The sequence below is a fragment of the Balaenoptera physalus genome, assembly GCF_965194825.1.
Source record: "Balaenoptera physalus genome assembly, chromosome: 19".
Taxonomy (NCBI): domain Eukaryota; kingdom Metazoa; phylum Chordata; class Mammalia; order Artiodactyla; family Balaenopteridae; genus Balaenoptera; species Balaenoptera physalus.
The window spans coordinates 8227974-8242075 of record NC_138900.1 but is presented as its reverse complement, the minus strand read 5'-3'; the positions used below and the strand labels follow the sequence as shown (position 1 = coordinate 8242075).

The 14102-nt window shown below is 44.9% G+C and overlaps 1 protein-coding gene across 2 annotated transcripts; it reads right to left on the bottom strand.

Moving 5' to 3' along the window:
* Positions 1-279: 279 nt before the first annotated feature.
* CABP5 (calcium binding protein 5) lies at positions 280-12430 on the bottom strand. 2 transcript variants are annotated; one of them, XM_082437483.1, is made up of 6 exons: positions 11630-12430; positions 10062-10092; positions 9417-9560; positions 8349-8458; positions 5321-5468; positions 280-3061 (listed from the first exon to the last, which is right to left on the bottom strand). In XM_082437483.1, exons 1-6 carry the CDS (start codon positions 11690-11692, stop codon positions 3036-3038), a joined length of 522 nt encoding a protein of 173 aa, XP_082293609.1. In that variant the 5' UTR covers positions 11693-12430; the 3' UTR covers positions 280-3035. The 2 variants fall into 2 exon arrangements, with proteins under 2 accessions (XP_082293609.1, XP_082293610.1); XM_082437484.1 differs by lacking the exon at positions 10062-10092 and having other exon boundaries at positions 11602-12430.
* Positions 12431-14102: the final 1672 nt, after the last annotated feature.

Sequence of the window (14102 nt, the reverse complement as noted above, 5' to 3'; positions counted from 1 at the left end):
TTTCAAAACAATGAACGTATTTCTTAACTGTAATATAAGACAAATTAAATGAAGGAAATTGATACTAAAGTAATAAGCATGCATGACCATAAATAACCTAAAGGACATTAAAAAGTGGCCACAGGATTGTACCCCTAAGCAGAATCTCTTTGATTACACGAGCTAAAATGACTACAAGGACTTCCCTGGTGGTCCAGTAGTTGAGACTCTGCACTTCCATTGCACGGGGCAGGGGTTCCGTCCCTGGTCAGGAACTAAGATCCCACAAGCCGTGTGGCGTGGCCAAAAAACAAAACAAACAAAAAACAAAAACAAAACGAAAACACACAAAACAAAACCTGGAAGCAATTACAAGTATACCTCAGAGATACTGTGGGCTCAGGTCCACACCACTGTAGTAAAGTGAGTCACATGAATTTTTTGGTTTCCCAGGACATATAAAAGGTATGTTTGCACTATACTGTAGTCTGTTATGTGTGCAATGGCATTATGTCTAAAACAAGTACATACCTTAATTTAAAAATACTTTATGGCTAAAAAATGCTAACCATCATCTGAGCCTTCAGGAAAGTGTCATCTTTTTTGCTGGTGGAGGGTCTTGCCTTGATGACTGCTGGCTGATCAGGGTGGTGGCTGCTGAAGGTCAGGGTGTCTGGCAGTTTCTTCAAATAAGACAGCGATGAAGTTTGCCATATCCATTGATTCGTCCTTTCATGAAAGAGTTCTCTGTAGCCTGTAGTGCTGTGTGATAGCATTTGACTCAAAGTAATGTAGAACTTCTTTCAAAATTGGAGTCAATCCTCTCAAACCCTCCTGCTGCTTTATTAACTAACTTCATATAATATTCTGTATCTTGTGTTGTTATTTCAACAACTTTCACAGCATCTTCACCAGGAGTATTTTCCATCTCAAGAAACCATTTTCTTTGCTCATCCATGGGAAGCAACTCCTTATCCATAGCTTGTGCGTTTCAGGTTGCCCCCCAAACAATTATAATTGTCACGTCAAAGATCTCTGATCACAGATCACCGTAACAAATACAATAATACTTTAAAAGTTTGGAATAGTTCGAGAATTACCAAAATGTAACACAAGAGACGTGAAGTGAGCAGATGGTGTTGAAAAAATGACGCGAACAGACTTGCTCAATGCAGGGTTGCCACAAACCTTCAATTTGTTAAAAATGCAATATCTGCAAAGCACAATAAAGCAAAGTGTAATAAACAAGGTAAGCCTGTACCGCCTCTGTTGAAAAGTTCCACTCTGGTTCAAACGAACCAGGATCAACTGGTTGAAATTGAATTAGAAAATTAAAAATAGACATTTTTTTTAAATGCTGGAAAAGAGGTCCCCAGGGAATTCCTTGGCGGTCCAGTGGTTAGGACTCTGCGTTTCCACTGCAGGGGACATGGGTTCAATCCCTAGTTGGGGAAGTAAGATCCCACAATCCGCCTGGTGCGGTCAAAAAAAAAAAAAAAATTGAAAAAAGAAAGTCCCCAAACATGCTTAAGACATAAAAATGGGGGCAAAATTCTGCCAAAAGTACATATACAGACACAATCAGGGCCAAGAGATATTTAATTCCATATCACTGTTTTGAACAAAGTAAAGAATGCAACCTCTGCTTTTTTTTTTTAATAAATTTATTTATTTATTTATTTATTTATTTTTGGCTGCGTTGGGTCTTCGTGGCAATGCGCGGGCTTCTCATTGCGGTGGCTTCTCTTGTTGTGGAGCACGGGCTCTAGGTGCGCGGGCTTCAGTAGCTGTGGCGCGCGGGCTCAGTAGTTGTGGCTCGCGGGCTCTAGAGTGCAGACTCGGTAGTTGTGGCTCACGGGCTTAGTTGCTCCGCGGCATGTGGGATCTTCCTGGACCAGGGCTCGAACCCGTGTCCCCTGCATTGGCAGGCAGATTCTTAACCACTGCGCCACCAGGGAAGCCCTGGTTCTACTTATTTAAATTTAAATTAAAATTTTAGAAAAGGAGGCTATTGAACCAGGTGACCCATTCTCTACGTCTACTTAATGGACTTCAAAAGTGAGAAAAAGTCGGAGGAAGGTGTCAAATGAACTCTTTATTTGGAGGACCTTTGAGTTACTGAAGTGTCCTGCTAGCAGGCAGAGGTAAGGAGGAATATATCTTTCCAGTTTCCCAGCACAGATCAGGGTCAGGAGGTGAGGGATGGAATCTAACAGAGGGAACCTCCCTGAGCAGCCCAGGGCAGACCCACGCAGAGGCAGGGGGCTTCCAGGAATGGTTTTGCGGCGACCAGGCGAGGATTTGGAAGAACCCATCCTCTCTCTCTTTGCATGATGTCATTTTGAGGGGGATTAATTCCCTGGGGGATCAGCTTGCTCTAAACCTTGATAATCCAGATTTGTGATTTAATTCAGTGGCCTGAGTATCTGACACAAGGAGAAGGAAGTAGGAGGCTAGAGAGATAAAAACAGACTGTGCTTCCAAGAAATCAAGGCGGGGTGGCGGGGGTGGGGGGTTGGTAATCTCACTTGGATGCCTCTTTAATTAACCAGTTCCGTGCCCAGTCTTATCAAGAACGCTGTTTCTAGCCTCATGATTGGCATGCCTCCTTCTACTGAGAGAAAGAAACTGAGGAGATTTGAAGCAGTTGAAGCAAGAAGGGGGAAGGGTAGACTCTGTGCTGAACTCTTTGAGTCTAACAGGGGAAAAGACTACTTTAACCCAGAGGAACTGCGGGAAGAGACTCTGGCCGGTTACAGGGATTTAGGATTACGTGAAGTCAAAAGATGTCATTAGTCTTTGGAATTTGGGGAGCAGCAACTAGACTGTTTTGTTCACATTTCCACACGCAGACTCTTCCTTCTTAAACTAGTTCCAGAGATGTAACCCCTACCCCATCTGGCCAAAGCTATCGTTTCTAGTCTAACCTCAATCCATAGCGCTGCAATGCCAGTCTCCCACCCTCCCTCCTCTGAGGGCCCATGGGGATGTGGTCCTCCACTAGGGCTTGATCCGTGTTGACCAGGTGGAGAGTGACGGGGGATTCCAGAAACTCCTCAACGAGACATCATCTTCACAAACTCTGCAAAAACAAAATTTCTGGTGAGGCACCTCTTTGTTGGGTTTTTTTTTTTTCTTCATTTGCTTTTTAAAATAATTTTTAAATTGGAGTATAGTTGATTTACAATGTTGTGTTAGTTTCAGGTGTACAGCAAAGTGATTCAGTTACACATATAGATATATTCATTCTTTTTCAGATTCTTTTTCCTTTAGATTATTACAGAATATTGAGTAGAGTTCCCTGTGCTATGCAGTAGGTCCTTGTTGTTTATCTCTTTTATATATAGTAGTGTGTGTGTATGTTAATCCCAAGCTCCTAATTTATCCCTCCCCCCTCAGTGAGGTACCTATTTGTAAGAGTAGCTGCCATTATTTTTTCCAGCCTTTACTATGTGTCAGGAACCCCTGGTGATCTCTGGGAAATTAATAACTTGACCCCTCTATGCCTTGATTTCTTCATCTACAAAATGGGAATCATAGGATTGCTATTTACCTTATATGATTTTTAAGATGGTTAAACAATATAATGCTTAGAAGACACAGTTGGTGTTCAATAAATAGTCATTATGAGTCTCTGATGTCAACTTTTCAACCGATCTTGGAGGGGTAAGTACCATTTTACAGGTAAGCAAACTGAGGCTGGTGAGGTTGACCAACATGGCTGAGATCACGTGGATGGTGAATGGAGAACCCTGGAATGAACCCAGGAGGTACTTGACTTTGCTGGGACTCAATGTCAGGTGGACTTATTGGTCCCACCCAGGTCTCGAGGCCCCTCTGTCCTTCCCTTGCCTGTGGTTGGCCTGAGGAACTATTTCCTCAAACCACTGTACCTCTCCCAGATTTTCATTGATGCCTACTCTGCACCTGAGGCTGGCTAGATCCAGCAGGCAACCAGCAAACATTTGCTATGTCGCAGCCATGCAACAAACATCTACTAAGTTCCTATGCTGGGAATTGCACAGCAGAGATGGGTTAGAGAAGTTCCCTCTGCCCCACAGGAATTCACAACCCAGGAGGCAAATGTAACTCAAGATCTGCAGTCATAACTTCCTTTGGAGAGGAAGAGAAAAATCCCTGTAAGTCTTCACAGCTGGGACTACTACACCAGATGAGGATGAAGGGAAGCATCTTAGCAGAGGTTGCACTGGCATGAACTCCTGAGAGATGGATAGGATTTGAAAATGCATTGATAACACGGGAAAGGTGTGGTAAGTAGAAGGAACATCAGGGAGAAAGGAACAGAAGTTGGAGAACACAGAGCAGTACCAAGTGTGCACCAGAGCATAAAAATTCAGAGAGTGGTTGTAGAAGATAGAAGCTGGGTGGGTGGGTAACTGGGGCAGCATCATGGATGCACTTGAATATCAGACTAAGAATTTGAACCAGAGGATGTCACGATGAGAACTTGACGTGCCCTATTGATGTCTCCCACAAAAATGATCCCCCCTCCCATCCGCTCAAGACTCCAATATTTCTCATTTATCCAATTACTCAAAACACATGTGCTGAGCTCTCTGCTAGGAATTGGGGTATAATGATGAAAGATTTAGTCTGTGGCCTCAGAAGCAAACAGGCAATCAATGACTGGAAGCTATTGTGATGTCATGTGCCAGTATCACAGAGGCATGCGTGGGTGTTACGGGAGCACCGAGGGATGCCCAGCCTGGTAAGAAAGATGGGGCCCCATCCAGGGGCATAACTAAGACTTAGCCAGAGGAAAGAGGAAAGGGTTTTACAGACAGGACATGAGAAATGACAGCAAGGGGTCCTTAGTGCATGATTTCTTTTAGTTTTTCTCTAAAATTGGAGAGAAAGGTATCATCTTTACTCCCATTTTGCAGATGTGAAGACTGACACTAAAAGAGAGGAGGTGACTAGGATAAGGCCACGTAGTTAGTAAGAGGTGATCCTGAATTTGAAACCCATGAATCTGACCCCAGCATCCCAGCGGCTAACTAGTCCACTCTCCTTCTGATGGGACATTTTTTTCCTATGATAAAGGCATCCAGGGAACAAAGAAGGGGTGGGAGAGGTGGAGTAGGAATGGGCTTCTGGACAGGGTGTTCCAAGGAGTGGCCAAGACAGAAACAAGGAGAGGTGAGAGGCACTGAGCTCTTGGAAATGACATGGGCAGAAAGGGATGAAACAAACACCTCCAAAATCTAACCCCCCTCCTCCAACCTCAAACCGGGGGAAGAGTGAGAAGGAATGGCCGACTTGCAAAAAAATCACACTGGGGAGATGGAGGTGTCTGCCCCTGTACACTATACAACATCACCTTCAAAGTCGACGGTGCCGTCTCCGTTAATGTCGGCTTCCTGGACAACCTCGGAGATCTCCTGGGGCGTGAGCTTGTCTCCCAGGAGCCTCTGCATGGCCTGCTGCAGCTCTCCCAGGGTGATCTCCCCGTCTCCGTTGGCATCAAACTGAATTGGAGCACAGGGGATGATGTTAGCAACAATGACCACAATAATAATAATAATAAAATAGCACTGTTTATTGATCATTTACTGTGAGTCAAGAACTCAGCTAAAGATAACCAACAAGGACCTACTGTATAGCACAGGGAACTATACTCAGTATCTTGTAATGACCTATAATGGAAGGGAATGCAAAAAAAAAAAAGAATATATTCACTTTACTGTATACCTGAAACTAACATGACATTGTAAATCATTGTAAATTTCACCACTGTGGCCCTGGGTCCAATCCCCGGTCGGGGAACTACAATCCCGCAAGCCACGTGGTGTGGCCAAAACAAACAAACAAACAAAACTCAGCTGAGAGCTTTTGCACGTTATCCTCTAAAAGTCAGCTCCTTGAAGGCAGGTTCAAGGAGTGTTGTTCCTTGTTCCATGCTTAGCCCTCCCTATGCTGCACACCTTTAACTAATCCACTAGAAAGTCTTAGAACGTAAGTTCTATGTCCAAACATATCTGGGAGCCAACTGCCCTCTCCAGCTACATTGATGCTAATCTGGTTCAAACCACAATCATCTCGTGCTTGATTATGGCGACAGCCTCCTAATTGGTCTTCCAGCTCCCACTGTGGTCCTACATAATCTGTCCTCCACACGGTGGGACTTGACATTCTTGTTCATTTAAAACACCAATCAGATCTTGTCCCTCCCTGGCTTAACGTCCTCCAGTGGCTTCCTATCCCACTCAGAAGAAAATCCTGACACCGCTCCGTGACACGCAAACTCCTATGGGATGGGGTCCTGCCTTCAGCAGCTCTTGTTTATTTCATGCTACTCTCTCTCTGGCTCGTGCCTCTCCAAGTACTCCAGGCTTCTTGCTCTTCCTCAGACATGCCTTCCTGCCTTCCAGTGTTCGTACCTGCTGCTTTCTAATCCTGGGATGTGATTTCCCCTAGAGCAGTGCACTGCCCAAAGGAAATACAATGTGAACCTCATGGGTAATTAAAAATTTTCTAACAGCCTCCTACCGCCACATACACAAATTTTAAGGGAACAAGTGAAATTAATTTTTTATAATTGATTTTACTTAATCTATCTAATATATCATTTTAAAAATTTAAAATGTAAGCAATTGAAAAATTATTAATGAACTATGTTACATTCTCTTTTTTTTTCTGGGATCAAACCATTTTATTTACCCAACGTCCTTCTCCTGGCCGGGATCTCTCCAGCTTCACAGTCACTGAAAAGCTGTTATATTCTTTTTATGCATACTGGATTTCATAAGACTTAGTATAATACTATGCTAAGGACTTACTTAGTATGTCCTTAGCATGGTTAGTTAACACACCTACCCTTCAAAGATACTTAAACTAAGCTACTAAATCTTAATCCAGCATGTATTTTATACTCACGGCACGTCTCAATTCAGACACTAAATGTTATCAGAAATACTTGATCTGCATGTAGGTTTCATGAAGTATATAGTTGAAAAGGTAGATTTGCATACCCAAGTTGTTCCAAATGAAAGTTTTCCAATAATTGCATTGAGTATTCATTTTTAGATTCAAACGAATTGAAATTTATTCAATTGAATACAAATGGAAATTAATTTAATTGAAACTAATCAAAATTAAATACAATTACGTGTATACAATGGAATATTACTCAGCCATAAAAACGAATGAAATAATGCCATTTGCAGCAACATGGATGGACCTAGAGATTATCATACTAAGTGAAGTAAGTCAGACAGAGAAAGACAAATATCATATGATATCACTTACATGTGGAATCTAAAATACGACACAAATGAACATATCTATGAAACAAAAACAGACTCGCAGACATAGAGAACAGATTTGTGGTTGCCAAGGGGAGGGGGTGGGGGAGGGAAGGATTGGGAGTTTGGGATTAGCAGATGCAAACTGTTATGTAAAGGATGGATAAACAAGGTCCTATTGTATAGCACAGGGAACAATATTCAATACTCTGTGATAAACCATAATGGAAAAGAATAGGAAAAGGAATGTCTATATATGTATAACTGAATCGTTGTGCTGTACAGCAGAAATTAACACAACATTGTAAATCAACTATACTGCAATAAAAATTTTAAAAATTAAATACAATTAAAAATTCAGTTCCTCAGTCACACAAGCCACATTTCAGGCCAGCGGCTACCACTGTGGACAGAGCATTTTCATGATCACAGGAAGTTCTATTGGACGATGCAGCTCTAGATCTTTACATGAAGCTGAGAGAGAAAAGCACACAGCTAGTAGGTAGAGACCTTCCTGGGATTTGGACCCACGTTTGCCTGACTCCAGGGTGTCTCTTTCCAAACACTACACTCTTCTTTATTTTTGCCTCACGTAGTTGAAAGCTCTCTGAGAGAGAAGAGCGTTTTATCACGGAATCTAAGTGAATTTCAGCAAGCCCCTTACCCTCCCTGGATCTCATCTTTTTAAGGCATCCCTACAACAAGTAGTTTCAACCAGATGATGTCTTGGAGTTTCTTTCTGGGATCTCAAATTCTTGGATTCCCTCTTCCTATTACAGGCATGAGGATTAGAGGCTCTAACATGTGTTTTGTAGATTGCAGGATCTTGGATAAGGTATGCAATTTCCATGAGCCTCAGTTTCCTCATATGTAGCATTGGGATACATGACTACTTACTCCTAATGTTATTTGTGAGGACAAAATTAGATGAAATAGGTAGAGGACCTTGTCCATTGCAAGTGCTTGAAATATGTCATTTTCCTTCCCTATAAATCCCACCATAGTTAGAAAAGTAACTGGTTTTGGTGGGTTCCGTCCATGGTTAATGGCTAATCATAGACCTCTTGGGTCTCCCTCAACCACCTCCAACATTATGAAACTCACTTCCTTGAAGGCATCTCGCATCTCCTGGACACCAATCATCCCAGCTGTTTCTGCAAGCAATTTGGGGGCCATCAGCTCCACAAAGTCGTCAAAATCTACACGGCCACCCACTGAGGACAGAAGAGGCAGGTCTAGTGAGATTCCATGTGCCCCCAACCCTCCATTACCTCACTTTGCCCTTCAACTCTGTTCAAGAAATAGATCTGCTCCAATCTCTCTGCCTTCTAAGAGCTTCCTTTCTTAGCCAACTCAAACCCTCTTGCCCCTCTCATCTGAACAGGAGTGGATGGGGTGCCGTATGGTTGGAAGTAACTAACTGTTGGTGTGACCTTGAGAAAATCTCTTAATTGGTTCAGATCTAGGTTCCCTCATCTGCAGATCTGGAGAAGGGAGCCTATGAATTAAATGAGCACTAAATCCCTTCCAGATATGAATGCTATCACCTCCTTGAATTCAGCATTGTTTACTCAGTAACATGCCCAGAAGCAAACCCTGTAGCAATTTTATCCCAGCTTCAATGACAAAATCAGCTTGTCTCCATCTAAAACCCCATCTTTTTTGTAACATTATTCACCAACATTAGGCTCCAACTCCAAGTTTGTTTCCAGCATCAAATACAGCTCCAATGTTGCCCTCCACTGACGAATCTTAGTGGCGATAGTATTAACTTACATTTAATAGGCATTTACTAGAGGCTAAGCCTTTACCCATATTAACATCTTTATCCCTTCCTTTCTACAATCCCACAAGGTAAGGAGGGATATCGTCTTCACTGGGTGGATGGGGAAACTGAGACTCAAGAGTGGGGGCTAACTCCACTTCTTATATGACTACAATTAGTAAATAACAGAACTAGGACTTGAACCCAAATCTATCCCTAAAAGTCACGCCTTTAACCACTTCAAATGTTGCCTCCTTAAGTAGAGTCTGAACTGTTTCCTTCCAGACTTCTAGCCCCTCTCCCCTCCTCCCTACCTCCAACTCTACTCTCAACCTCCATATATCCTTCCTAATTCCACCCTTAGCCCTCCCCTAAGCCCCGTCATTCCTCCCACCCCCTGGCCTCACAGTTCATGCGGATTTGCTGGCCCAGTTCAATCAGTTCCATCTCTGTGGGCATGTAACCCATTGTCCTCATGAGATTCCCCAAATCCTTACAAGAGATGAACCCATCTCGGTCCTTGTCAAACTCAAGAAATGCTTCCCGGAGCTCTGAAAGTTAAGAGAGAAGAACTTTGGGGAAGTTGAAACAGTCACTGGGGAAGAGTAGCATCCCTTGAAACTATCAATGAGGCACTGACTAAAGACTCCTCAAAAAAGAATACATTATAAAATTTTTTCAAAGGAGTGATGTATGAAATGTGTTAGCAAAAAGAATAGTTCCTGAGACCACTAAACGATAGCACTGAAGTCCTTCACATTTTTGGGTGAAGTTATGGGAAACTTCAAAACTACCAAGAGAAAAAAACCAACAAGTTTGGACTCATCCTAAAACTCAGGCATCATTTGTGGGTCTCTGAGACAGTTGGGCATGGGGATGGTTTCTAAACACTTGGGGAAGTACTTTAACTGCCACAAAATCACAGATGAGTGGGAAGAGAGAGTGATGTAAAATTTTCATGTCAAGGGGTTTATATTGAAATGCACAAAGGAACAGAGAGCAGGTGAGTGGGTGGATGGCCAAGTGGGGGCATTTAGGGGAGAGAGCTTTACCTTCAATCTCATCTGGTCCCAGTGGTCTTTCCTAGAAAAGAATGCAGGGGGGCAGGGGATTTGGAGAGAGGATCAGGGATCCACATTCACTTCTTGAAACACATCTCCTCATCCTTTCCTGTTTCTCTTCCCTTCTTGCTCCCGTCTACCCCTCTCGCCTTCTTTCTCCCAACTCCTGACCCCCATTCCATGGCTATTTGTTCTTCCTGCTCTTCCTCACCCCTTCTCATTTCCTCTCTCCCATCCTTGAATCTTGGTCTCTCTCCTCCTGCCTTTCCCAAATAGACATCCATCCTGTTGTGCCGAAATGGGTCCTGGAGGCCATGGACTCCAATCCCCTTCTTCTCCAGATGAAGAAAGCCAGACTTAGAATCACAGCTCACATATTCCGTTTGTTGACTGTGCCAGGCTTCCACAATCATTTCATTTAAACTTCTTTGAGGTAGAGCCAAATATCATTCCCGTCTTATTTAAGAGGAAGTCGAGGGACAGAGAGGTTAAGGAACCTGCCTGAGGTCACACAGCTCATAAGTGGCAGATCCCCTCCCAAAGCAGGGAGACGTTAAATCATTCCTTTGAGGTCATGCAGAAATTCAGGTGCATTGAGAGCTGGGATTTGAATGCAGGTCTACTGGCTGCCAGGTCAGAATTCTTTCCACTCTACCCCACTGGCTGTTTTTCCACCTGCCTCCATGCTTTCTCTCAAGGGTTAGAATCCCTCTGCTGTGGGAGCTGTGTTCAGTGGCACCCAGGCAGGACGATCACTGCCAGCATGACGGATTCCTAAAACCTTTCATGTTGCCACCACCCACTCCTGGACATAACTGAAGGGGCAGGCTTGGGTACATAGCACATCAGCTGGGAAATTCCATCAACCCCTGGCCTCTTTCACCCCCTTTTCTCCCTTTATCCTTGGAGATTTTCCCCCAGCTTCTCTTTCTTACTATCCCCTTCTCCCCAAATCTTTCTCTCTCAATCTTTCTCTCTCTCTCTCATGATCTTAAAAACGAACAATTAAAATCATGCCCGTTGGAATCAAACAGACCTGACTCTGCCACTTACTAATTGTATAAGCTTAAAGCAAGGGACTTCATGACTCAGAGCCTTAGTATCCACGTCTGTAAAATAGGAATGAAAGTATTATGGACCTCATGAGTCATTCTGAGGATTAAATGACATCAGGAATGCAAAGCCCTTTGCACGAGTCTGGGCACACAGCGATGACTTAATAAGTGGCATCTATTGTTATCACCACCTCCATCATCATCACCACCGTCATCACTATGGGTGTCAAAGAAAAGAATGGTGATGATCATCAACAACGACATCATCCTAGTTCCCCTTTTCTTATTCTTTTTCTCGTCCTTCATCTTCCACCTTTTGGTCCTGACTTCTGATTTCACCCTCACCCATCTTACTGACCCACGTGTCCCCACGATGCTCCCAGGAATTCTTCTCCCTTCTCAGTTCATGCTCTCCCCACCTGCTCCCCTCTTGTCCCTTCCCTTCCCCGCATCCCAGCTCCCTCTGCCCTGTCCACCATCCTCCCTCATTGTCCCCAGACTCACCCGCTGTTTCTCAGCGATTCCTTTTCTTAAGAAGATGCAGGCGGGGCCCATGGGAAACTGCATGGAGGGGGCAGGGCAGAGCTCACCGGGCGCCACTCTCAAGACAGCTCTCCCTCCTTCCCGTCCCCCTGGATGGCTCAGCCTCCTTGTCTTCTCTACCACTCCTTTGCCAACTCTTCCTGCCTCTCTTGGCCTCTCCCTCGGTCACCTTGGCTCCCTTAGAGCTGTGACAGCTGGGTCAGAAATCTCTACTCGGGTTGGGGAGGGATGACAGTTGTTCCTGCCTCCGCATCTGGCTTGAGAATGGAGGAGCCAGTGTCAGGCTCTGACCTTTTATCCCCAGAATAGAATTGGAAGGATAGTCTTGAAAATGAGGATTAGAGCAGAGGGCATCGACTCATACAACGTTTCAACAGGCACGTTGAGTGATCAGCCTAAGCCTGGCCTCTGCTGGCCTTTGTGTGTGTGAAGACGGAGAGGACATCTGGCCTCCAGGAGCTCTAGGGTAAGTCAGGAATGTGTGTAAATGAGCAGAATGCAAAAACTGCGTGACAACCTGACTTCAGGAATAGACACGCACAGTGGCTAAGAGGGGGATATGTGCTCTTCCTCTTGCTTCTCTCTTCCCTTCCTTTCTTCCTGAATAGTTCAGGGGGGAGGGGCAAGGTAGCCATCCATGCTGGTGGGGGTGGTCAGAGCCCAAGGAGGCGATAAGGGTGCCTGCACGGAATGGGGAGGGGACTGGGGGCCATCGGTGTGGGGAACGAGACCTTAAAATAGGAGAGTGGAGCAAGGGGGAGTCCCCACGGCAGGGGGGTGTGGGGGGGGGGGTGGAGGAGGTGGCGTGCAGCCCCGCCCAGAGCGTCAGGGCCTGGGAAGGTGAGGACGAACCCATGGACGAGCAGCCTGGGGTGCAGCGCTGGAGCACCAGCTGGGCGATGAGGAGATCTACACGCAAGTCTCACATCACCTAGGGGAATGGTTTGCGCTGTGAGCAGAGTGAAGGCAGCACGGTGTAGGGTGCTGAAGCCAGATCATGGCGAGAAAGGCATCCCCACAGGGGTGGGATGGCAACGGAGAAGGGAGACTGGTTACACGGGGGATTGTATTGAGGATAATGGGAATCAGGTTGCTCGCTGTTGGAAAAGGGAGTTCCTAATACAGTACAGAAAGGGGAAAAGGTAGGATGAGCTCTGTGGTGTTGGATTGGAATGGGAGGGATTGGTATATGCTCGTGGATTTCAACTTACAGAGAGGGATATACAAAGAAACACAGACGTCACTGCGTGTGTAGGGGAACATATATTCTCTAGCTAAGAGGACACGGAAGCAGTGACACCGTGGCATTAATGAACACCTCTGCCATCCAGATCCTGACTTCTAAATACCATTCCCCACTAAACAGGAACCAAGTCTCCTAGAAGCAATGGCTGATTTCACGTCTGGAGCAGGACAAGTGTTAATATTAGAAGATGAGCCTAAAATTTACATCTTGTTGCGCCATAAAGCAAGAATGTGCTCAGAGAGTTACGGGGGCACGTCAACAGAACACAGAGGTCAGCTTGAAGAAGTTCCACTGGCCATTTGAAAATGAAAACAAATTATATAGGATACATAGGAAACCAGGAGTCCATACAAATATAGATAAGTGGAAAGTTTGATATTTACATAGCTCAAAGTACCTCTTCACAAAATACTAATCTCAAAGGAGAGTCCCTTTATTTATTTATTTATTTTGTAAATTTATTTATTTATTTATTTATTTATTTTTGGCTGTGTTGGGTCTTCGTTTCTGTGTGAGGGCTTTCTCTAGTTGCGGCAAGCGGGGGCCACTCTTCATCGCGGTGCGCGGGCCTCTCACTGTCGCGGCCTCTCTTGTTGCGGAGCACAGGCTCCAGACGCTCAGGCTCAGTAGTTGTGGCTCACGGGCCCAGTTGCTCCGCGGCATGTGGGATCTTCCCAGACCAGGGTTCGAACCCGTGTTCCCTGCATTGGCAGGCAGATTCTCAACCACTGCGCCACCAGGGAAGCCCGGAGAGTCCCTTTATAGTGGGGAAACTTGGCGGACACTTTCTTTTCCTTTTTTTTTAAAAAAATAATTTACTTATTTATTTGGCTGTGCCGGGTCCCAGTTGCGGCACTCGGGATCCTCGCTGCCGCGTGCAGGATCTTCGTTGAGGGCATGCGGGATCCAGTTCCCTGGCCAGGGATCGAACAGGGGCGCCCTGCATTGGGAGTGCGGAGTCTTAACCACTGGACCACCAGGGAAGTCCCTGGCAGACACTTTCTTAAATGATTAAAATGAACATCATCAGTAACATAACCAACCAAGACGACACATTCCAATCCATATGCAATTATGAATTTTTGCTCCTGCAAACCTCCCTGGCTCCCCTCCTGCAGACTCTTTTCCCAGAGCCCAGCTCCAAGAATCATCTCCCCTTGATTGGTTCCAACAATTTTTAGAAGGAGG